General features: G+C 35.6%; 1 protein-coding gene and 1 non-coding gene across 3 annotated transcripts; both read left to right on the plus strand.

The window, feature by feature from the left end:
• The first annotated feature begins 6,918 nt into the window (after positions 1 to 6,918).
• LOC145615869 (small nucleolar RNA R71) lies at positions 6,919 to 7,025 on the plus strand. The gene has a single exon (XR_014107445.1). It is a non-coding gene; the product is annotated as a small nucleolar RNA R71 (small nucleolar RNA).
• A 3,596-nt stretch (positions 7,026 to 10,621) lies between these two features.
• Positions 10,622 to 24,642, plus strand: LOC145613473 (sister-chromatid cohesion protein 3-like). 2 transcript variants are annotated; one of them, XM_081668586.1, is made up of 22 exons: positions 10,622 to 10,854; positions 10,959 to 11,130; positions 12,034 to 12,146; positions 12,327 to 12,419; positions 12,702 to 12,865; positions 12,951 to 13,187; positions 14,113 to 14,257; positions 14,733 to 14,911; positions 14,997 to 15,142; positions 15,229 to 15,350; positions 15,477 to 15,650; positions 15,754 to 15,915; positions 16,004 to 16,204; positions 16,302 to 16,439; positions 16,525 to 16,725; positions 16,835 to 16,979; positions 18,475 to 18,581; positions 18,732 to 18,869; positions 19,739 to 20,004; positions 20,091 to 20,215; positions 22,864 to 23,167; positions 24,312 to 24,642. In XM_081668586.1, the coding sequence occupies exons 1-21, from the start codon at positions 10,801 to 10,803 to the stop codon at positions 23,118 to 23,120; spliced, it is 3,339 nt and encodes a 1,112-aa protein (XP_081524712.1). In that variant the 5' UTR covers positions 10,622 to 10,800; the 3' UTR covers positions 23,121 to 23,167; positions 24,312 to 24,642. The 2 variants fall into 2 exon arrangements, with proteins under 2 accessions (XP_081524712.1, XP_081524713.1); XM_081668587.1 differs by lacking the exon at positions 24,312 to 24,642 and adding an exon at positions 23,618 to 24,296.
• The last annotated feature ends 1,542 nt before the right edge of the window (positions 24,643 to 26,184 follow it).

Genomic DNA, 26,184 nt, shown 5'->3' on the forward strand with positions numbered 1-26,184 from the left:
TCTTTTCTCACTTCTTTATTCTTCTCTTTTATTCAAAACCTCTCAAATTTTGGGCAAAGCTTTTAATCAATTAGACGGTACTTAGGTATCTATAATATTATTAAAACTCATGGGATTAACATGTTGACGACGTGTGTCATACTTTATCTTCATAAAATTTATGACATGACTACGCATTAATAGTTAGGTTAGATTTGAACCATTACATCCCTTAGAATTCCCAACTCTTCATTACCAAACTATTCCACTATTAATGTTACTTTATTACTTAATTGACATTCATATATGAATTGTAACTTTTCATGAAGGATTCTAAAAGTTTTTAAGCATTATTGCAATTCGCTACTTAATTGTGTACATCTCTCTTTTTATCCCAACTAATTTTACCTTTTTACTTTTATTACTATTATAATTTAAGGTATTGGTTTGAAAACATTATTTAAACTCAAGGAAATTTTTTTCATTTGCTAGTTAAACGTGTTGAACCATGAGAAAATCCACATGTGAGTAGTGTGTTGTCCCACATTAGTTGAGTGTATAAGTGAGAGTTTATATGGGAAGTGTATCCCACGTAGAAAAAACAAAAAGTTGTGTCCACTTTATAAGGCTAAGGGGCTACTCCCCTCATTGTCATATGGTTTTGGGATAAAACCTCCTTTGGATTTGTGAAGTGTACTCTCTCTCTTGGTTTACGGGTGCGGCCCAGATCCATATTTAACATGGTATCAAAACCAGGTTTGGCTTGTGTTGTGATCTGGGCCAATATTATGGACAACTCACATGTGAGGGGGAGTGTTGAACCCATGAGAAAACCCACATGTGAGTAGTGTGTTGCCCCACATTAGTTGAGTGTTGTATAAGTGAGAGTTTGTATTGGGATGTGTATCCCACATTAAAGAAACAAGAAAGTTGTGTCCACTTTATAAGGGTAAGGAGGAACTCCCGTCATTGTCATATGGTTTTGAGGTGGAACTTCCTTGGACTTGTATAGTGGACAGTTGTGATGGGTGTGACTGACAGGCTAGAGTCGTATCACCTAATCAAAAGTATTACCTAAATCCTCTAACTAAAGTAGATAGGGAAGTAGGGTCGAATCCACAGGGAAACTAGTCTTTCTACTCCTAATTAATTAATATAATCTAAATTATTAAAGTAACCAGTTTGTTGTTTGTAATATGAAATTATACTACGGAGATTAAGTTTAGGGAGAAAATCAATAATAAGAAGGCCTAGGGTCATAGGTTCACCAATAATTAATATTCCGGGATAAAACATAACAATCAATAATTAGCATTGCACAAATAACATGATTAACAGGCTCTCGCAATTTATTAATCAACATAGATCTAATAGGCTCTCGCAATTTACTAGATCTAAGTTCCTATTGAAAATAGCCTTTAATATCAAATTAACATCTGCTCGATTCATCAGTTCAATATTGCTAAACATTCACAATCAAATTACATCTGCTCGATTCATAATCTAATTGCAAAGAATTAAAACAATTCAATAAGAAATTACCATGCAACATCAATAATCAATAATAACAAATTATCCCTTCATATTAATTATGGATCCCCATAAACCCTAGAATTAAACTACTCACACATAATTAAATCTAAACTAATCAAAGCAATAAAATAAAACATGATAGAAAGAATAAAATAAAATAACTGAGATTAAGAGAAAAGAAATCGTTACCAAAGTAATCGGAATAAAGAGTTGAGTAAAGAACAAAGTATAAAGTGTAGAGAGAGAAAATAAGCTTAAGTAGAGAGAGAAAGTCTAAGAGAAAGAATTACAAAAGTAAAGAGAGAATAAGGAAGTGTAAAAGAATCCTAAACTTGCTTAACAAAAACATATTTATAATAAGCAAGAATCCTAAACTAAAACAAACTAAACGATGCTTAAAAGATTTATCAGAGACACGCGCCCGACCGGGCGCCACACCACCCGACCGGGCGCGCCTTTTTGATCGGGCGAAGGGCTGCTGCGATATAAGTCTTCTTTGCCCGATCGGGCGCGCCATCGGGCGGACCACCGGGCGGACACCCTTGGGCCGCTTGGACTCCTCGTTTAGGCTCGTAACTTGGCCCAAACCAAATATCCTCTTTGGGGCTTTAATCATTCGGTCCAAATGTCTCGTCTTCACACAAGTCGAGCCCTTATTCACCGGTTTGATTACTCTAACCGATCTTGGGTTACGAAAGATGGCCGTGCTCCTTCAATGCTCGTAGTTGCTCCATAAAATCCCGGGAAAGTACTCTAAAGGTGCAATTCCCTACAAAACTCAACCAAAACTACGAAAACACTAGAAAACACATATTAGTAATAAAAGTGGCTCTAAAGAGCCAAAAACACTACTAATAATGACCAAGGGACGGGGGTAAAATACTACATAAACTAGACATATCAAACTCCCCCAAGCCAAACCTTTGCTTATCCCTAAGCAAAGAGATCATCAATGAACATATAAAACATTCCTCACCCCAATAATCAAATCAAGCACAGACGATTCAAGGCAAATCTAATGAGCATGCTTCAATATCAATCAATCTCATTCATCCAATCACTCTTCCTCCCCAACAATTGTCAAATAGAGCAAACCACACGAGCATATAGAATTCAAGACTAGTGCTCACACACTCAACTCTCATTTATGTGGCGAGTAAAAGATGTACTCGATCGCTCTCCAACCACCCTTCTATGTGAACAATGCCCTCCCAAACTCACACACTCGTGTGTTTAAAAAGATAAGCACTTAACCTAATAGTCGACTCGGAATATGTCAAATCATAACTTGCATTGATAAACAACACTTTCACATTTACACAACTCTATGCACAAGGTCAAAAGGTCTTTTAAAGCTTGTAATGTAAGGCTAGGGAAAAGGGTAGGAAATATTTGGGAACATGTGAGAGAAAAGCCATGCTTAAAGGGAGCCAAATCCTAATTAAACCAATGATCAAAATAAATAATGATCAACATCTCCAACAAGAATCCACCAAATACTACTCCAAACAACATAAACAATCCCAACACTTACAATTTCACTCATAAAAATATGACAATGTAGAACTTGAGTGAAAAAACAAACTTTGAACTCATTCTTTTTTCAAACTTGATACTTTTTTTTTCTTTGAATTTTTCTTGGGCAACTTTCATATAGATAATTTGAACATATAACAATTTTTTTTCTTTTGCTTTTTTTTTCTTTTTATTCCACATTGGAAATTTCAACTTTGAAACACAAATTCTTATTTTTTCCAATCACAAAAATCAAAGAACAAATTACTCTTCTTATACCTCCACATTGTGCAAATAATGTGCACACTACAACTCCCTCACCTCACTAACTATAGCTCCCCCAAGCCAAGCTTGGGACTAGTAACCAATGGCGCTAAAAAGGCTTGTAATGTGGCTAAATAAACAATAAAAGGGCACAAGCAACAACATGGGTAGCAAGAAGGGAACAAATGTATCTAATATCGTCTGAAGGCTACCTAAAAGAATGAACGTCTTCGTCCTCCTCATGTGCATAATAGGTGAGTCATGAAATACTACTCATAGTTGCAAACCAATACTCAAATTCATTGACATACCAGGAACTAACACACATTCCTAACCAAATCAACTAGTCAAGCACTATATTCACAAGTAGTTGGACAAAATTGACGCATGTTTAGGCATCCAAGCAATTAAACTTCAAATCATGACCAACAAGTCCACAATGCTTATCATCAATAACCAAGAATCAAAACAAATTTTCTCAAGTATGGGGCATAGAGAAGCTTGATTTACAATTCATTGGAACGTATGTTTGGATTTTCTAATTTTTCAATTTTTTTGTATTTTTCTTATAGGAAAGCAATAAAACTACACTAGGAAAGCAGTAAAACTACTCTAAGCATACCAATAAAAAGAGAGAGAGTGAAAGATATACCATATGAACACGAGAACCTCCCCCCAAGCTAAATCAGACAATGTCCTCATTGTCTTAAGGGGAAGCAAGTATTCAAGGTGACTACTCTTCATCATCACCACATGAATGTCACCAAAGCCTCAGGATTGCAATGCATCTCTTTGGAACAAAATTGGGCAAGAAAGAAACAAAGTGTTAGTGGAAAAAAAGATAAAAATTGAGTCAGGTGCACTAATCTGATCATAACTTTTGATATATAAATGATAATGCAATGACTCCAATTGCATTGGAAAGTAGACTTAAAGAGATTTCCAACGATAGGTCACACGCCAAAAACGGATAAGAAACGCAAAAGTTATGGCCTGTCAAAGTTGAGCAGTTTTGCTGATCCGCTCTCGCGCCCGGTCGGGCGCCACTCCGCCCGGTAGGGCGGTATAAACCCTCTAAATTCTCTTTGTTCTCGCGCCCGGTTGGGTGCCATACCGCCCGGTCGGGCGGTCAAAATGTCTGTACTCGTCAACTCTCGCGCCCGGTCGGGCGGTCCTTCGCCCGGTCGGGGAAAAATTGTCAATTTTGCACCCTTGCTCTCGCGCCCGGTCGGGTGGTCCTTCGCCCGGTCGGGCCCGAGGCAATGTTTGGTACGAGAGACTCCTTCTCTTTTTTCAAATTTGACTAACTCTTTTCCTTCTAACTTGTACAACTCAATAAACTCATTAAACTCTCTCCTCTCTCCTCTCACAAGAAATAGAAAGAAGACTAAAAAAACAAGAAAAATACGAGTTGCCTCTCGCAAAGCGCTGGTTTATTTAGGTCCCGCACGACCCTCTTACCACATGTCGGGAAGTTAAGCCCCTTGGCCTATCGCCTGGTCGGGTGGTTCTTCACCCGGTTGAGCGATTTTTAAACCACGACTCGGCTTCCTAACACGCCCTGTAAGGCACCAATTCCCCCTATTGGGTGGATCCTCATTGGCTTGAACTGATGGTTCTTTGCTCTTGTTCGATTGAGAACCCTTTTTGACCATTGGTTGCCTCGATTTATCACTTTGTTGAGCTATTACAACACGATCTGGTGGAACTCTCACTATAGGCTCAATTTCCGCAACTTGTGTACTTATTTCCACCTTCTCATCTTCAAAACCAAGACCTTCACAGTAAAAGGCTTTCTCTATTGCGTCCACTTCCTCTTTCCATCGGTTAGTTGTACTTGTAGAAGATGCAACACACGATACCGCCTCCAAGGGATCTTTAACAAAAGCTTGGGGCTTATTAGAACAATTACCAACCACATCAATTTTATAACACTTCTCCTCTAGCATGGGGCTTTTAGGGGTATTATTCAAATTAAAAATAATTTTATCATCCCCTACTGATAGTGTCAATTTACCACATTTTACATCTATAATTGCTCCAGCAGTATTAAGGAAGGGTCTACCCAAGATAATTGGGGTATGCAAATCCTCAGCCATATCAAGAACAACAAAATCCACAGGTATATAAAATTTACCTACTCTAACAGGGACGTCTTTTAGAATGCCTATGGGGTATTTAGAAGAACGATCAGCCATTTGTAGAGTAATATTAGTAGACTTTAATTTACCCATTTTTAGCTTTAAACACACAGATAATGGCATGACACTAACACTAGCGCCCAAATCACACAATGCATTATCAATCATTAAATTGCCAATGTGACAAGGGATAGAAAAACTACCGGGATCTTTTAGTTTGGGTGGAGATTTATTTTGTAGTACGGCACTGCATTCAGCAGTAAAAGCGACAGTCTCTACCTCACTAATAGACCTTTTCTTAGTCAATATTTCTTTCATGAATTTTGCATATGAAGGTATTTGCGTGATTAATTCTGTAAAGGGAACTGTTACCTGCAAATCCTTCACCATGTCAAGGAACTTACCAAATTGCTTATCCACCTTGGTTTTCAAATGTCGATTTGGGAATGGTAGTTTGATAATTGGTTGTTGCACATCATTACTCCTGTCTTGAGTTACAACCTTCCCTGGAGTTTTACCCTGCATTATAACATCAGAAATATTAGTACTACCCTTTAGCCCTGCAGGGCTAGGATTAATATCCCTTGGTATAAAGGAATCAGGATTAGCAATTTCTGTTGAAACAGGTTCATCTTCTTTGGGCATAGGAGGCCCATCATAGTGTGAACCACTCCTGAGGGTAATTGTAAACGCCTGATCTGTGGGTTGTACTGGTTGCGATGGTAGGGCTCCTTGTGGGCGAACCTGCAGAGCAGCGGCTAACTGTGCAATTTGAGTATCTATGACTTTATTGTGGGCTACAATCGAGTCAATTTGTGAGTCTCTACTCTCCATATGCTTTTGCATACTAGTTAACATCGCTCTAATTTCTGATAAAGCTGGGTCAGAAGGTGGTGGAGGAGTTTGTGGTTGGTTTTTCTGGCCAGCATTGGGATGGTAATATTTCTGCTGAGGTGGTGGTGCTGGTTGTTGTGGTTGTTGTGGAGGTGGAGGTGTGGGATTTTGCACATTAGTACTCTTGTAGGAAAGATAAGGATGGTTCCGATACCCGGGATTATAGGTGTTGGAGTATGGGTTATTTTGCTTGATGGACTGAAAAGCGTTAACCTGCTCCATGGAACTCCTACACTCATGTTCCCAATGACCTACAATTCCACAATTTTCATAGAAAGCATAATTAGCATTATTATCAATTGCAAAAACATTAGCTATTTTAGAATTAGCAGTAGTAAGGTTATCCAATTTCTGACAAATAGAGGTTAATTGAGATTGCAAAAAGGATACAGAATCGACGTGGTGTTTTCCCTTGTTTGCAAAACCTCTAGGATTCCCATATTGGGAATTATGGATCGCCATATCTTCAATAACCTGACCTGCATCATCAACATTGAGGTTCATAAACCTCCCATTAGCTGCAGAATCCAAAATTGCTCTAGAAGAATTTCCGATCCCATTGTAGAAAGCTTGTATCAACTGCCACTTTGCCAAATTGTGGTGGGGACACTCCCTCTGCAGATCCTTGAATCTTTCCCAAGCTTCATATAATGCTTCATCTGTCTCTTGGGCAAAATTCTGGATGGCACTTCTCAATAAAGCTGTTTTCTCTACAGGGTAATATTTATTATAAAAATTCAAAGCAAGAGTCTCCCAGTTAGTAATACCAAGTGCAGCTCTATTCAAACCATTAAACCAGAATTTAGCTTTTCCACATAAAGAAAAGGGAAAAAGAATCTCCCTGATTTGGTCCTGCGTTACCCCATTCTGCCTAATAGTATTGCAGTATTGACAGAAATCTGCAATGTGAAGCTTATGATCTTCACCCTTAGCTCCACTGAATTGCTTTCTTTCTATCATCGTTATGAACTGGGGCTTGATCTCGAACTGGACTTCCTCGAGATCAGGTGTAGGGGAAAGATGTGGGAAATCCGTCAGGGGTGGTTGCGAATAATCGCTAAGCTTGCGAGGTGGAGGTGGTGGTGGTGTACCCATCTCTAGTTCTGAATCAGAAGAGTGCTCCGAATCACTAGAAGTAGGTAATGGATTTCCAGGAATATTATTACTCCCAGAACCTGCCAGGATCTGCCTATAAAAATTCTTCTGTCTATGAAACGAGCGTTCGATCTCAGGATCGAATGGAATGTAACCTGATCTGGAACACCTGGGCATAAACAAAGAACTAAAAAGACAGATATTAGAACTACCTCAAAGAACTAATGTCCTTTGAGGCAAAAGGAAAATAATCTAAACTACAAAAACAATTAGAAATAAAAATAAAACTGTTTCCCCAGCAACGGCGCCAAATTTTGACAGGCTAGAGTCGTATCACCTAATCAAAAGTATTACCTAAATCCTCTAACTAAAGTAGATAGGGAAGTAGGGTCGAATCCACAGGGAAACTAGTCTTTCTACTCCTAATTAATTAATATAATCTAAATTATTAAAGTAACCAGTTTGTTGTTTGTAATATGAAATTATACTACGGAGATTAAGTTTAGGGAGAAAATCAATAATAAGAAGGCCTAGGGTCATAGGTTCACCAATAATTAATATTCCGGGATAAAACATAACAATCAATAATTAACATTGCACAAATAACATGATTAACAGGCTCTCGCAATTTATTAATCAACATAGATCTAACAGGCTCTCGCAATTTACTAGATCTAAGTTCCTATTGAAAATAGCCTTTAATATCAAATTAACATCTGCTCGATTCATCAGTTCAATATTGCTAAACATTCACAATCAAATTACATCTGCTCGATTCATAATCTAATTGCAAAGAATTAAAACAATTCAATAAGAAATTACCATGCAACATCAATAATCAATAATAACAAATTATCCCTTCATATTAATTATGGATCCCCATAAACCCTAGAATTAAACTACTCACACATAATTAAATCTAAACTAATCAAAGCAATAAAATAAAACATGATAGAAAGAATAAAATAAAATAACTGAGATTAAGAGAAAAGAAATCGTTACCAAAGTAATCGGAATAAAGAGTTGAGTAAAGAACAAAGTATAAAGTGTAGAGAGAGAAAATAAGCTTAAGTAGAGAGAGAAAGTCTAAGAGAAAGAATTACAAAAGTAAAGAGAGAATAAGGAAGTGTAAAAGAATCCTAAACTTGCTTAACAAAAACATATTTATAATAAGCAAGAATCCTAAACTAAAACAAACTAAACGATGCTTAAAAGATCTATCAGAGACACGCGCCCGACCGGGCGCCACACCACCCGACCGGGCGCGCCTTTTTGATCGGGCGAAGGGCTGCTTTGCCCGATCGGGCGCGCCATCGGGCGGACCACCGGGCGGACACCCTTGGGCCGCTTGGACTCCTCGTTTAGGCTCGTAACTTGGCCCAAACCAAATATCCTCTTTGGGGCTTTAATCATTCGGTCCAAATGCCTCGTCTTCACACAAGTCGAGCCCTTATTCACCGGTTTGATTACTCTAACCGATCTTGGGCTACGAAAGATGGCCGTGCTCCTTCAATGCTCGTAGTTGCTCCATAAAATCCCGGGAAAGTACTCCAAAGGTGCAATTCCCTACAAAACTCAACCAAAACTACGAAAACACTAGAAAACACATATTAGTAATAAAAGTGGCTCTAAAGAGCCAAAAACACTACTAATAATGACCAAATGACAATGCAACCTTAGAGAAAGGTATGTGCAATTAAGGTTTTTGAAATCAATTTGGAGATCTGATTGTGGTGATAGTTTGTTGAATGATTGATTATTATTTCGTGAATTAGGCCCCGTTCACTTCACCTTATTTTTCCTGAACTGAAATTAATTTAACTGAATTGAAATTATTTTTTCTAAGCTTAAATTATTTTTATTGAATTGAAATTATTAATTTTACTGAATCCTGTTATATTTCTTCTTTATAGTTACTGATTTTTACTGAATTGAAATTTTTTATATTGAACAGAACTTATTTTTACTAAAATTAAATTATTTTTAGTAAACTGAAATTATTTTTACTGAATATTATGGGTTTTAAGAGGTAAACAGGGCCTTACGACTATTAACGAACACATAATCTTTTGTGATTTTATTTCAACTCTCAATTAGCTGATACCTTTCAACGAATGAATCAAACCTTCCAATGTATGAATTAATCCGTACAATACTTGATAATTGTATAATTGTATCAAGGCCAACACCTATTTATTTTAGTATGGTTACTTTATATGTACATAGGCCCCGTTCATTTCAGCTTATTTTTGCTGAACTGAAATTATTTTTACTGAACTGAAATTAATTGTACTGAACTAAAATTTTGTTTGCTGAACTGAAATTATTTTTATTGATTTTCTATTATATTTCTTCTTTGAGTTTACTGATTTTTACTGAACTGAAATTTTTTTATTGAACTGAAATTATTTTTGTTGAACTGAATTTATCTTTACTGAACTAAAATTATTTTTACTGAATATTAATTTTTTAAGATGAAGTATATAGAGCCGTAGTATGTAATAAAAATATAATTTGTACTTTTTGGTATGTTTGAAATATTCTTAATAACAGTAACGACTAATTTCTAACACTTGTCTTCCTAGAAAAAAATAAAAGGAAAAAAAAATAAAAAGTAAAAATAAATCACAAACAATAGTAAGATTAAAAATGTCTAACTTTATAACATTTTTGAAAATATATCGATAGCGATATCTTTAGAAAGATCATTAAAAATAATTTCATTGTTTTTTTATAATGATTTTTTGATTTGGAGTTTGTAAAATATCGTCAATGAAGTATTATTCAATTGTTATTTAAAAAAAAAAAATCTATTTTCATTAATGACGTTATTATCTTTAGTAACAAAATGGTGCGTTTATTAGTAATGTTTAATATTATTTTAGTAATAAGATTGTTTGGCGCCAATGAAATTCATCCGACTTACTTTTGATTAATAGCTTCAGAAACCAATTTTTTTCTATCACCTCCCATAACGATACTGAACGGACCCTTTAGTTCACCTTTTGGGCTAATCCGGGTACGGATCAGTTTTGGGTGGTTTGGTTACAATCCCTTCCAATTGTTGTTGTTGGGGATTGAGCATAATTCCCCTGCCGAGTGTAATTCCAATCATCATTGGTACGAGATTACATTGTTGCACAGGCTAAAGACTAGTTACTTTTTACTAGTTAGGCATTGCTCGTTGAAAATAAGAAATGGCGGGAGCTAATTCAGTGTTAAAAAAACTGCAACACTAGCAACTTTCCGATTTCACAAAAATTGCAGAGCAAGTTTCACACACCTCTAAATTAAGCGCCACACCACTCTCTCTCTCATTCTCTCTCCTCCTTCGTCTTCCTTCAACCGTAATTCCGGCGAAACAACCACCACTTCATCCATGGACGACGCTGCCGCCGCCGCAGCCACTTCCGAAGCATCAGTTCGTCGCTCGGTCAGTTCATCACTTCCTCTCTCTCTCACTCACTTTCTCTCTCACTCACTTTCTCTCTCTTCTTTGTTGAATGATTTCTGAAATGGTGGATTGGATTTTTGCAGAAACGAACTAGGGCTGGGAAGTTGAATCGAGAACCTGTTGTTGAGCAAAGTCCGACTGATCCTGATGTTGATGATTCTTTCGACGATTTTGAGGAGGTTCGCCCTAAAGCTAAGCGGAATCGCGCTGTTGAGGCTTCTACCAGTGTTAATTTTGAAGAGATTAGCTTGATTGGTGAGTTTGATTCGATTTAGGGTTTTGATTTTCGATTTTTGTGGTGTTGTACTGATAATTGGGATATATTTGTTAGAATTGTATTGATTTAGGTTTAGTTTGCTATTTCGGACTATTAATGCGATAAATGATCTCTTATCCGTAATGCTGTTTTGGACTTTATTTTTTGTTGTTGTTTGCAGTTTTTCTCAGTTTAGTGTTGCGATTTGATTATTTTTATAATGCTTAGCTTTAGTTAGAGTGGACCATTATTTGATAGGTAATATGCTGCAAAGTATTTCTTGATGCTTTGTTTCGAACACTGTTCACCCATGCCAAATGAAATAATTGACCTCTATGAGGATTCGAGGAGCTGAGGTTGAGGTTAAAGAATTTGAGTTATTTGACATGGGTTTTGATATGACGAGGAACTTATTTTCATCTCTGTTGCCACTTAAAAGTAAAGGGGATGTGTCAATCTAAAATGACAAGAAATGAAGTGTTAAAGTATCAAGGAGTACGCTGTCCTCGTGTAATCAAGGAAAACATTGGCCTATTTGCATATTGACTTGTGGTCCATGTATAGTTATCTAGAATTTGTTATATACATCTGGGTGTACAGTACACCCAACTAATCTAGGGTTAGTTTTTGCTCTTCATTTGGTGATAAAATGAAATTCAATCATCAAAATGAGAACAAATACTCATGGGTGTACGGTACACCCGGGTGTATATAACAACCTCCCATAGTTATCATAGGAATATGGTGCTTATTAATTCAATCGCTCTTGTTGAAAAGGTCTTGGCTTCGATGGGGTGGTAGAAAATTGTGCTTATGTCAGTCTATGTGACCGTTTTGTTAGAAAATTTGTTTCAACAATAATTTTTCCCGTGTATGATTTATGGTATAATTGTTACGTGCAGAGGCCATCAAAGGGAACAGGAAAAATATACCTCCAGTGGTCAAGATTTGGGTTGAGCGCTATGAAAAGGATCCTAAACCAGCAACTCAAGACCTTTTGAATATGTTGTTTGAGGTAATTAAATAAATCCACAGTCATTTGGAAGATAGCAGTTAGTTGTACCCACTTTGGCTAATCAGAGAACATTCACAAGCTACATTAGTTGTACATCTAATTTTGGTGGGGAAGAAAGTTGCTGATACCCTATATCTTTGTTGCTGTTAAGATAAGCTTAATACGCTCTTTATTTTGCAGTCATGTGGTGCAAAGTATTGCATAGAAGGTGACCCGTTTGAGGAGACTGATGTTGACAATGTAGTGCTTGATTTGGTCAATCTTGCGAGAAAGGTATCCTCAATTTGTAACTGTTATAGTCTATTTAGCTTTTACCAAGATTATTTTCTAGAAATTTAAGAATCAAGCTCTTTGTTTTTCTGAAATAAGTTTAAGAATTAAGCTCATTGTTTTTCAGAATTGAGTGTAAGAATCAAGCTCTCTGTTTTTCAGAATTAAGCACATTATTTCTCAAAATCAAGATCTAAGAATCAATCTTTATTAATCTTTATTTTTACCTTTGAAGTTTGAATAGTCCAATGATCTGTAAGTACAATTCTTTGTTTTTTTTTTCAGGGTGAAGTTGAGGATTACCAAAGCTCAAAAAGAAAGGACTTCAACAACTTAAAAGATAACCTTGTTTACTTTTGGGACAATTTGATCATTGAATGTCAGAGTGGACCATTATTCGATGGTGTTTTGTTTGAAAAGTGTACAGATTATGTGATTGCTCTATCATGGTCAGTTATATTAAGACTGATTTGTGTTGTTTGACAGACTGTAGCCACACTTTATTTCGCTAACTTGCTTATCTTTTGTTTTTAGTACCCCGCCTCGAATTTATCGCCAAGTCGCTTCTTTGGTTGGCCTTCAGCTTGTCACATCATTCATCACCATTGCGAAAATGCTTGGATCACAGCGTGAAACCACTCAGAGGCAGCTAAATGCTGAACACAAGAAAAGAGCAGAAGGCCCTCGAGCCGAATCTCTCAATAAGAGATTGCTGACTACACATGAAAAAATAACTGCAATAGAAGAGATGATGGACAAGATATTCAAAGGGTAGGATTCTTGAGTATTATTCTAGCTCTTTTTCTCAGTGCTGGTGCACAAGCACAACCACCGTAATAATATGGACATCAAATAATTTTGAAGAATTTAAATTTGATAGTCAGGGTTTATGATAATGCAAAATTTTGGATTTTTTTTGATTGGATATGCTGATTCCTATTATTAATCCTAATTTATAAGATAAAATTCACTCTATACAGCTCGAAATTGAACTCTAGACGTTACATTTATATCATTTTCAGGCTTACAAACTTGTTAAAACAACTTTGTTCTAATATATGTGGTGCTTGCCTGATATAATGTCAAACTTTAATACACTCAGATGTTGCCGAAGACTTACAAAGCAGAGCTTGGAGTCTAAGTGTGCACACCTGAATGTTTTTTCAGTCCAACTCTAATAAGATTGTGGAGGGTTGACTTGTAACTCTTATATTTTTTTCTTTTAAATTGTTGACCTCAATGGCCATCACCAGCCTATGCTTTGTGCTGTGTCACCTCTGTGGGAGGTGCTCCCATTCTGTCGACTTTTCTCTTTGTTCTTTTTCGCATCCCTTTGTCAGTTATTGTTCTATAGCCATGCACTTGAATTTAGGCTGATACCGCCAAATCACCAGTGGTAGAAATAGTACTGGCAGTTTTTGGATCTTACATTTTTTATATGGATCTCCAAGTGTTTGTTCGGGTTTTTTTTTTTTTTTTTTTTTTTTTTTTTTTTTTTTTTCTGGATTTTGGTTTATTAAAAACAAAAAGGAGTAGTGAGTTAGAGTTTTAGACAAATCATCTGCTGATTGCAGTGTCAGATGGTCTCCAGGTTCAAGATGAATAGATGCTGAGATTATTGAATCTGGTTTTTGGTTTATGTTTATATCCTCAAGCTCATATATGGTTATATTGACATGCTTACTTCTTTTTGTAGGCTATTTATGCATCGATATCGTGACATTGATCCCAATATCCGAGTGTTCTGCATACAGTCTTTGGGTGTTTGGATCTTGTCGTATCCGTCACTGTTCCTGCAGGATAGATATCTGAAGTATCTTGGATGGACGTTGAATGACAAGGTGCTTTCAATCTATTTATATTTTAACTCTCTTCGTTCCTTTTATTCTTTATGTGCATGGTGATTAGGAATAATCAAAGTGGAAATTGTTTATAATAGTATTTGAAAATGACAGATTTACTTTTATGATGATTAAAAAAATGGGAGCCTTAGGTGATGCAACAGAAATATTGGATGAATTTAAAATTGACGATGGGCACATTTTTAACTGGAAAAGTAGAGATTAAGTTATTATATTGTGTATTTTATATAAAGAAACGTAAAAAAGAGATTTCTCTTTGGGTTCTATTTGGAAGAAATCCCAAAGGGTAATGCTCAAAACAGAACATTTAATAAATAAAAAAGAACGGAGGGAGAATTGTTTATAAGTGTGGCTGAGAGACAAATTAAGTCGAAATTTTGCTTTGTATTCTATCTCAAGGTCTTACTCGACTTCCTTTTATCTTCTTCAATTTCTTTGGCTTTCATGTATGAAGAGTGCTGGTGTGAGGAAAGCTTCTGTTATTGCATTGCAAAGCCTGTATGAAGTGGATGATAATGTTCCATCCCTGGATCTCTTCACCCAAAGATTCTCCAATAGGATGATTGAATTGGCTGATGACATTGATGTCTCTGTGGCTGTGTGTGCCATAGGACTTGTTAAACAATTGCTGAGGTATTCATTTCTTCAATTAGAATATCACCCTTTAATTTAGCTTGTAATTGCTTGTGCTTGTGACGTATCTTGTATGACCTTCCAGGCATCAGCTTTTACTGGACGATCACTTGGGTCCTTTGTATGATCTGCTTGTTGTTGAGCCCCCAGAAATAAGGCGTGCTATAGGGGAGCTGGTCTACGATCACTTGATTGCGCAAAAATTTAACAGTTCGCAGTCTCATCCAAAAGGTTTTCTCTTATTCATTTTATTCAGTTTGGGTTTTACTTTATGTTGAAACATTCTTGTTTATTCTTTTCATGGTATATTGATGCAGATAGCGAGTCTTCTCTGGTTACTCTTAGTAGAATGTTACAAATACTGAGAGAATTCTCAAGTGATCCTATTCTAATAACTTATGTCATTGATGATGTCTGGGAGTACATGCCGGCCATGAAAGTAAGAGATGAAAGTCTGAATTTGTGGATCAGTGTGTTTTTCAAAGTTGTACCTTATTACCACTTAAATGCCATTTCTATATTCTAATGGATAAGGTAAACAATTTATCTGATATGTCTTTCATAGGATTGGAAGTGCATAATTTCCGCACTGTTGGATGAAAATCCGTCAATTGAGCTTACTGAAATTGATGCAACAAATTTGATCCGGCTCCTTTGTGCATCTGTCAAGAAGGCTGTTGGGGAGAGGATTGTGCCTGCGACTGATAATCGGAAACAATACTATACCAAGGCTCAAAAGGTTTTCCATTCTGTATAGAAGCTTCCAGTTAATCTTTTATTAAAGAAACTAGCTTTCTTGGCTCTATTCTTCTTTTGTCAGTACATATTTCTGTATGTTTCAGGAAGTATTTGAAACCAGTAAGCGGGAAGTAACTGTAGTTATGATGAAAAACTACCCCCAGCTTCTGCGGAAATACGTGGTGGACAAGGCAAAAGCCCCATCGTTAATTGAAATCGTTCTGTATATGAATCTTGAGCTTTATTCTCTGAAGAGACAGGAACAGGTTAGTGATATGCTCTCTTTTGTTAAGTTATGCTACTTGAAGGAAATTTTAGTTCTTGAAAAGACATTGTACTTGTCTTGTCATCTAGAATTTCAAGACTGTACTTCAGCTGTTGAAGGAGGCATTTTTTAAACATGGAGATAAAGACACACTTAGGTCTTGCATTAAGGCTATGAACTTTTGTTCAATGGAGAGTAAGGGAGAGCTGCAAGAATTTGCAAACAATAAACTAAAGGAACTTGAAGACGAGCTTGTGGAAAAACTCAAGACTGCTATGAAAGAAGTGGAGGTATTCTCATTCTAAATATTAGTTTTCCTGTTTTGGATATAAAAACTGCAGTCTGATTTTTTTTCCCTTTCCTCCTCTCCATTTGTCTCCCCAACAGGATGGTGATGATGAATATCCTCTTCTTGTGAACTTAAAAAGGCTTTACGAGCTTCAATTGTCGAGATCTGTTACTATTGATAACTTATATGAAGAGTTTGCCTCCATGCTTGATAATTTCAGAAATGTAGATGAGGAGGTGTGTATTAAAGCTCAAATGAGCAATTTATGTCAAATTACTTATTTTGTGGTATTTATTGAATCTGTTCCATCAATGTTCACAGGTGAACTGTTTTCTGCTGCTTAATATGTTTCTTCACATAAATTGGTGTCTCTACTCTGTTGTGAGCTCTGAATCTGTTAATGAGGCGTCTGTTAAGTCTTTACTCTCTAAGCGTGCTACTTTATTGAAGCAACTAGAGTATATTCTTCTGCCCTCTCAAGTTGGAGCCGAGATGAAGCTAGGAAATCAGCTTGCTTGCAGAGTAAAATTCTTCTTGTTTTTGCTTCTAATTGATTAGCTATCCCAAAACTTTTTTCCCCATGTAGTTTATTAACGCCAAAACTATTGTTTCACTTGATCCCATCAATTAGGTTTGTACAATACTTGCTGAGCTCTGGTGCTTATTCAGAAAATCTAGATTCTCTGCTACAGCCCTGGAAAATCTGGGATTTCAACCACAGCTGTCTACTCTTGAGAAATTTTGGAAACTTTGTGAACAGCAGCTTGATGTATCAAGTAAGTTCTTTTCTGACTCCTTAACTAGTCACCAATATCTAGCGGTTTGATAAATTAGTGATTTGATCTAATGACATACTAGAAACATAACCTGTGTAAATTTACATACCCAGTGCAAATTTGTGTTGGTACAATTATGGGCCTTGGGCTGGACCTCCTATCTGCAGAGATAGCCTAGCCAATCACAACTGTCCAGAAACTTTGAAGGGGGGAGGGGGAGGAAAAACCACCCTCTAAGCTCCCCTAGTGGGACATAATATCATGATAACTCATTGAATTGTTTCCTCTAATTTTACTGTTTGACCCAAAAGCAAAATTAAACATCAAAGCGGAAGTTGGATATTCAATGCAACACAATATTAGGACTGACCAAAACTATCTGAAAATCTGAACACCTGATCCATATGTAATCCAAATTCTTTGGAAATCTGACATATTGGATACCATGTCAGATTTTGGATTTGGATCTCCTATATTTGAAAAAAAATCTGAAACTTTTGGTTCTTTGCATATATGTCACAATCAAACATCGACAGGCCGAAACCCAAAAGCGATAAAGAATTCATGCTGTATACATTATATCAAAGAGTTATCAGTTTACTACATTGTATAAGCAATTATAAACTGTCAATTTTCAATTGGGACTACACTGTTTTCTACCTATTGAGTTGCTGTCTTTATGGACTTTATTAGTGTTTTACACTTATAGACTAGCATCAGAGAAGTAGGTAGCAGATTGCATTACCATACTTGTTTGTTGTACCAAAATGTGGCTTAAAACAGGTAGCATTGGGGTCAATTCTGAAATAACAATAGGTAAAATAAAATAAAATTCAAAAGACTCATAAATTCTGCCTCTTCCTTGTTATGAAGTACTCCCTCCGTCCCTTAATACAAAGACTCTTTTGGTTTTTACGCGGGAATTTAAGAAAGTTGTAAATTTTTTAAAACTAATGATTACAAGTACATATATGCATGTGGGGTTAGAGAGAGATGGAGAGAAAGAAAAAGTAGGTGGGAGTAATTGAATAGATAGAGAGAGAAAGTGTTGGAAATTGATGTTAAAAGTACAAAAAAGTAATGGAAAAAAGATGACAGCTCATTAAAAAGAGGGTAATAATGTCAAAAAATACAACCTCTAAATAGAAAGAGGCATTGTATTTTGGTTTACCCAAAAAGGAAATGAGGCTTTGTATTAAGGGACAGAGGGAGTAGTAGGCTATCAAGTTCAGTAGAAATATCCTCTTCGTTATGCAAAATTTCCCTCTTTCTGTGAGCATCCAACATCTCATCATATGAACATGTCTCTAACCCATTCTAACGAAATCTAAGAGTCTTTTTGCAATCTAAGAGTACATATTTGAGCCCTTATTTACTTAACCAGTTAACCCTCTATAGGGGCCTCACCAGAGGGTAGGGGTTATAAGGTAGTATGATCTTGGTTCCAAACATTGACTTGTGAGAATCAAATTTCCTAACCTAGTGTTTCTTGCAGATGAGACTGAAGATGAAGATGTTAACAGAGAGTATGTGGAAGAGACAACTCGAGATGCTGTTGTTATTGCTGCTGGGAAGTTGGTTACTAGCGATGTGGTTTCCATGGTAAAGACTTATAAATTTTATAGAACTTGCTCAGCTCCTTAGTATGCTGCTTGATATTGTATTCCACACCTATTATTTATCAGTTCACACAGTATCTTTCACTTGGAAAAAGGCTGTTCATATTAGTATGTCTTTGTAATCTTGATCCAGGAGTACCTTGCTCCCGAGATTATATCTCATTTTGTAATGCATGGGAGCAACATAGCTGAGGTGGTTAAGCAGCTAATAGCTGTTCTAAGGAAAAAAGATGAGAATATCTTTGGTATATATCTCGAAGCACTAAAAAGGGTAAGACTTTGTTAATTTGTTTCTAATTGATATTATTATCCTTTTATCATTGAATTGCTTTGTTCTTATGGATTTTGACAGGCAGAGTGAGTTTAGAATTATTTGTAATGATATATATTTGTAATCTTCACTTTGTTCCAGAAAAGAGTCATGGTTGTATATTTTTCTTTTAATGTAAATAAAGAATAAATTTTTGTAGAAGGGGATATGATGGGCAGAACTGTAAAAGACATTTGCTTAAATTTCATGTAGCTTATATTGCAAATTTAGGCTGAAATCTGCAGCTTTGACAATGGGATTGGATAATATGCTATATCCTGTTATATATCGTATGTTATAAAGATGATTTTATGCAGCCTCCATTCCTTATTAACTGTCATTTAGGTTATGCAGAAGTTTATAGAAGATACTTGCTCCTTTTTAATTTGTACCATATTGACATGGCACATTTGCCTATGCACAACTTTGACTATTAATAAATATGAGTATCTAAAAGTAAATTTATATTACGTCAATGCTTTGAAAATACATATTGTCAAGAACCTAACAACATTCCGCATGGCTATGTTTTCCTTTGTGATAAATAATAATGATCAAATGGATTATGTAATGCAAAATCCAATTTTTTCCAATTGAAAAAAGATTGAGATATAAGTTATCGCATTGGTCTATTTAATTTTAAATTGATAGTGTCTTAGTATTTCAAATGGACAAATAAATGTGCATTGATGTTTTAAATGACAGAATATTATGGAATGAATATAGCTACAAGTCTTCAAATAACGTGGAATGGAAAGATTGCCTTTTTTATGAGCACATGATTCACAATATTGAACACAATTATTCTCAATTTTATATTGAATGGACAGGCACATGATCGGCATATGCTCCAACTTTCTAAAAGTGATGATAAATCGTCTGCGAACAAGTCCTTTCTTGATTGCAAAGAACTTGCTGTTCAGCTATCAGGAACAATCGTGGGTGCTGCCAGAAGTAAGCATAGATTGGAGATTCTGAAAATTGTGAAGGATGGTGTAGATTATGCTTTTGCAGATCCACCTCAGCGGCTGTCTTTCTTAGTTGGTGCTGTTATCCCCTTTGCTGAGAAACTTCCACCCACAGATCTCCTTGACATGTAAGTATTAGCTCTATTTTGTGGTCTTATCTATGAATTCCCTTAATAATGACATATACAATATGTCACTTATTTGATCTCTGTAGCTTAAGAAACATTCAAGGACGAACAGAGAATATAAAAACAGATGAGGATCCTAGTGGTTGGCGACCCTATCATCAGTTTGTTGAGACCCTGCAGGAAAAATGTGCAAAGATGGAAAGTTTTGCAGGTAGAGCTATGCTTTGTGCTTATTGTGTCATTTATTTTTTTATTTTTATTTATTTATTTATTTTATTTTTATTTTATTTAAAATAGATTACACATTGAAAGATTATTTCTGGGTGATATCTTATTCATTGTTTTGAAAATTTCTTTCTGTTTAAAATAGACTATACACTCTGGCTAATATCTTACTTGAGTAATGGGCTGTGATGTTACTTATGTATATTTGTTACTTATGTATATTTATAAGGATGTAGGATGATATCCATTAAACTACAACTATTTGATATATTCCTCTCTTTAGCCCTTTGGTAAACATTAGTTAGGGACTTAATGTTTTAATTTAATTGAGATTCTAGTTGCAATGTACCCGATTTCAAATGCAATAACTAGGATTGCTCTCAGAGTACAAGATGAACTGACCTTGAGTTTGCTAAAATTTAAATTTACGCCTGAAGCTCATTGAGGCTTGATTATTTGGGATTTTGAGCTCGGCCTTGTCTTAGACACCAATGCTTGGCTCATTTTTGAGATAGGTTTATAATAAAATTACCATTTTCAGTTGCAAGTTGGAATAGAAATTAGATCTTCGTATACTATGTTACTAATAAGTTAATAAGGTTATAACATGAGCTGACCTTAGCTTACTATAACAAGCTATATTTTACATGATCTTTGTTGTTTAGGCAGAGTTAGGTCTTGAAGTCTTGAAATAGATATAGTATATTCCCCTTTCTTCGGAGTTCAACATAGTTGCACTGCTATACAAAATTCCCAGATCTGAAGTGGAAAGATCTTTGTATGGTGTGGTTACTACTGATGCTTAAAGGCCAAAAGAAGAGATTTAAAGGCTAAAGAACTAGTGCTTTTAAAAGTATGTGGACTACTGAAATTGAAATTCATGGATAAGACTTGTCAGCTTGTGTAGAGAAGGATAAAAAAATACAACTCTACCACATAGAACTGTCAGTAAAAGTAAGGGTGTGTAATTTTTTGTGTCAAATCACCCACATTAATAAAGAAAGCTAGTTGCCGCAGTATGTCCCTCACAAAGGTTAGAACTTTAGAAGTGCTTGTGGTTGACATAATATGGCATTGTGGAGTGGCTTTGGTTGACATAGGAATTACATAATGAAGTTGCTTATCTATCTTCTCTAGGCAAGTGGAACTTCCCTTGGGAAATTTTACTTCCTTGATCAACCAAACATTGTTTCACTTCTTAGGAGCTGTAATTTTATGTGAAAATAACTTCATTGGTAGTATTACTTTCAAATTTTAACTGGATAAGCACTAAGAAGTTTACAAATTTTTAAAAAATGATCATGCGACACACTCAACCGCAAGAGAGCTGTTTTTATGACAAGGAAGCCTGCTTAGATGGAAAAAACAAGTAATTTCCAAATAAGCCTACTTTTTCCAAGATGATGCATTGTTCCTAGATCTTCAGTATTGAGGTTTCTTGGGTGCAAACCCTGTCTACCAGTATTCTTCCATTTCCTTGACTTAAAACTCTTTTTATCCGGCCTTTCTCTATTCTTTTGTCGTGTCTATTGAAATTTCCAGGTTTCAGTGATTTAGCATCTTCTTTCCTTTTATTTTTGGATTTATCATTTATTTTGGTCTTCTATCGTTGTATGTGCTCTGACTTTCTTTGTTTATCTTGCTCAGTTGTTTTTTCTTGTTTTCTGTTGGGAATCTGTTGCATCCTTGTGGTTGTGTAATTTGGATGTGTAATTGTATTGTTAGTTTTGCCGCTTGCTGATAGCCTTCTCTTTATGTGAGATCTCAGCTTCCATAAATCCAAATCAATTGAGTGTACGATTGATACCATTAACCTAGTATGGGGTGCACTAGCGTGATGAAATATGCTCAATCTTACCCCTTACCATTGGCGAGCTTGTTTTCATTTTTGGGATTTAATTAACTTGAATAAGTTTTTTCGCACTGTTTCCAGAAAAAATGTAACCTGGATAGCTTGTTTTTCTGGTGTTTGCTGATTCATTTCGCCATGATTTTTTATCCTGGAAATTTCGTTCGAGGCAAGTACCCTGGAAAAGTTTCAATTGACTAGTTAACCTTCCCGAATAGTCAAATTGTAATCTTACACAATACCTAACCTAAAGTAACATGGTATTTAATGAGTCAAACAACCTGTTCTAGGTCGACTTCTTTTAGCTAAACCCTAAAATCTATCATCTCCCCCTCTCCCTTCTGCACTCACTATTTGTTCGATTTCTTTTGTTGTACTCTTTTTTTTTTTTTTTTAATATGATTTTTCCTCTTTTTTATGTCTTGTTAGTTACGTAACTAGTTAAGTATATCAAGTTGACAATATGTTGCACGATGGAAATTTCTATTTAAATAAAAGTTCAATGACTAGATAAATACATATCATAATAGTATGAAAATATTGTAGTACGAAATATTGACGGGCTTTAATTGAAATCTTTTTCTGTTCCCCCAGATAAATTGAATGATGCTGCTTTCTGTTATTTTAGCAATTTAATATAAAATAAAATGAAAGAATGGAACTCTTAATGCATTTTAAGATGCTAATGAGGTTGGCTTGCAGCTGCATTGGTAAAATAGAACTGCTGTCGTAGAATTGAAAAACTTGCTAATCCATGGTCTTGACGACGTGGAATGTGTTTTCAGGTGCTGAAGATAAAGAAGCAGCATCTTTAAGACGTCGAGGCCGACCAACCAAGCAGCATAATCTCCAGGGGAAAAAGTTATTTGATGAGCAGAGTTCAAGTGGGGAAGAGGATGGAATTAGTTCATCAGACCAGGAAGCTCCTAATGAGGAAGATGAGCAGGATGAAGTAGACGAGGATGCTACTTTAATTGATGTTATCAAGTCATCATCAAAGTTTCGGTCCAAGAAACTTTCTAGGCCAGAGGACAGGTTGTAGTTGGAGGTTTGGACAAACACATAATTTTACAGCTTCCAGAACGTCAGGTATAGATAAGCTCTCTCTTTGATTTTTTTGCTCTCTTGATGAATTGAGATGAATTTTATTTACTGTAAATCATAAAGGGAATGACTAAGCACATAAGTTGAAATGTCTGGTTCTAACAATAATGCTAATTGGTTTTAAAAAAAGTGGAAACAACTTGGGAATGAGCTGCATATGGATCTTAGTCATCTAACTGCTGGAAAGGGTCTCTTATATAAAGGATCAGGAAGTCATGCAACTTGTGTAACACGAAAGTACGAAACCCCCAAACTGTGTAGTTAACTATGTTACTGTTGATGTTTGTCTCTGGAGTGGTAATTGTGTCAATTAGCAGGTTCATTATTAAAGATACTATTCTGAAAGTTTTCAAAAGTATACAATAACAATGACACAGTATTCTAGACCTTAGAACTTTATATGCTACTCTTATATTACTAGTATGATATCAACAGAAAGAGGATCAGGAGGTGAGCAGCTGGTTACTCTCTCATGTTCCTGCTTTGGAGGGTTTCAAATTTTTCATTCCACTTTGAGGGGCTCCATCCCCCTTAAACCCTCCTCCCAGGTGGACCTCTACCTGTTTCAGCGAGAAATTTGATCCGTTAAAAGAGGTTGATTTGCTGGCCAGTTCTTTCCTCGTAATTGGATCATGGTTAAGTAGATATCAATGCACTATTACATGTTCCTTTAGAATATAGATGCGCTATTAATCCAATATTTTTTCAGATTTGATACCAATAACTATTACAAGTACTACCAAAATTAAATATTAATTATTTCTTGCAGTAACATATTGTTTTTTCTATTGTTGCTATTACTGCACTGTATATACCCATACTGAATCTTTTTAGAAGATCTGCTTTCAGATGTGTTAAGATGCATAGGTTACCCTATGAATTTTCACAGGTCGCTTTAAGCAGTTATTAGCTGTAGGAGAGGGTAACTTGTTTAGCTTCTTTGTTGGCTAAGGCAGCAGGGTGTTTTATAAGTTACTCAGGCGGTGGATTTTCAAAGAAATTGGACTACGGAGTAATATGTTGTCTGTTTTTTGCTGTTATGATTTATGAGGCTTGTCTTCCATTATTGTACTTTTTATAGTTTTTTTCTTAATAATAAAAATTTATAACTTAAATCTTTTCTCTGCAGGGGCATTTAGCTGTTGAACTAGGGATAGAGCAAATTGCAAGTTTGCAACTGATGCCTGAGATATTTCATTTCTCATGTAAATTCAGGCTGTCTTTCTCGAGTTGCCTGTTTGATTTTGTAAATGTATAAGTTAGCTAGGATTTGTCTCGTCAAAATGGGCAACTCCATAATATGCCTGTATAGAGGAATTTTTATTCCAGTTAATTGCTTTTCTTCACGCCTTGTGTAGAGATATAATTTTAACAGAATTCAGAGAATATAGAATGATGTACATGCAGGCATGTATTCATACAGATCTCCTAAGTTGGATTTAATTATGGTTTCATACATATCTCCTGATAAGTTGGATTTGATTATTTCACCCGTAAACGTAAAGCTTAACAGTGAACAGCATTTACATATGTGTTGCATACTTCAACATGGTATCTTATAACAGACATTAACGAAATGAATTACTACCATTGGCACACAACATTCTGCGTGACCCTGTATAACACAATCACCAATAATAGAAAAAATTAATATGGAGGAAAAGTAAATAAGAATGAAGCAAACTTGTTAAGATATGGGCTTATGGAGGGCATGAAGGGAGGGTTCTACATTGGAAATGCCATGAAACACATCCCATAGAAATTGAGGATGGAAGATATCCATTTGTTGAAAATTGAATAAGAGATGTTTTTGGCAAGTGAATACAGATAAGAATTTGGGTAAAAATAATTGAAAGAGGAAACTATTTCCAATCAAGAGAAGATTGGATTTTGATCAAGATTTTTTTTCTTATATTTTGGATGTGAAATTAAATGGATACGAAGAGTATTACTCTGGGGATCTACGGGGCATTTGGTACGTGGGATACGGATAAGAAGGATAAGAGGATAGGATAAGGATAGAGAATTTTGGATGGAATGGAATCAAATAAAGTTTTATTCTTTATTTGGTATAAGTCAGGGATAAAAGTAGAACAAGTAACAAAGTTAAGTATATACCCTTACTAACCCTATCTTTCTCCTTTATTTTTTTTTCTCTTCATTAAGGGTATAAATGTCATTTTAACTATAATCCCTATCCCCCATTCGTATTCCAACCCCCCTTAGGTATAGAAATTGAGGGATAAGAGGTGATTTAATCCTTGTCCCATCCCTCTCGCTAATCCCAATCCCTAGAAATAAACATAGGATTTTAATATACCTTTCCCCAAATCCCTATCCCTCTTCATTTATCCCCCTAAACAAACATGTTACTAAAGTAAAGGAGAGATTTTGTTGAGGTAGTGAAAAAAGATGTGTATATACATTTACCTAAGCATACGATAAAAGAATTTGGGTCTTTGTAATTTCCTTGATAATTGAAAACGAGCCTTTTATAGAATTTGGGTTATTTTTCTAAAAGTCATGGACAACAATCTCTTATGAGTATGTCATTAGACATAAGGTAACAATGTGAACAACATATTAGTCATCTTGTTTTTATTTAAATTTTAATTCTTAACTATTTACTTGATTCCTCCCATTGCCTCAAGAATAATCCTGATCACACTCATCAAGACACTACTATAATGTCTTATATCCGAAAAAGAGAATTAACCATGAAAAAAACGAGTAATAAGTTTACTCCAATGGTTCTATTTAAACCTATAAAAAATAATTTGATCAAACACAATGGGACCTATGCTTGAATTCGCTTTGCATGTATACCTTGACAAATTAACTCAGCATATTTCAAACTTCAAGCTTCCTAGGTAGAGAACTAGAGATGGGAGGGAACTCATTTTGTTTTTTTTTTTTTTTTTTTTTTTTTTTTGACAAGAGGGAACTCATTTTGTAAAGTTCTAACCTACTATTTATATATATGTGCCTCTCTACTATCAAGT

Source organism: Chenopodium album, chromosome 25, assembly GCF_948465745.1.
Source record: "Chenopodium album chromosome 25, dcCheAlbu1.1, whole genome shotgun sequence".
NCBI lineage: Eukaryota > Viridiplantae > Streptophyta > Magnoliopsida > Caryophyllales > Amaranthaceae > Chenopodium > Chenopodium album.

What these genes read in the sequence shown, in the direction of transcription:
- LOC145613473 (XM_081668586.1), top strand. Translation starts at nt 10,801, where the DNA reads ATGGACGACGCTGCCGCCGCCGCAGCCACTTCCGAAGCATCAGTTCGT. An exon ending in ATGGACAAGATATTCAAAGG is followed by an intron (nt 13,188 to 14,112) that starts GTAGGATTCTTG and finishes TTCTTTTTGTAG; the next exon opens with GCTATTTATGCATCGATATC. An exon ending in AGTACATGCCGGCCATGAAA is followed by an intron (nt 15,351 to 15,476) that starts GTAAGAGATGAA and finishes TGTCTTTCATAG; the next exon opens with GATTGGAAGTGCATAATTTC.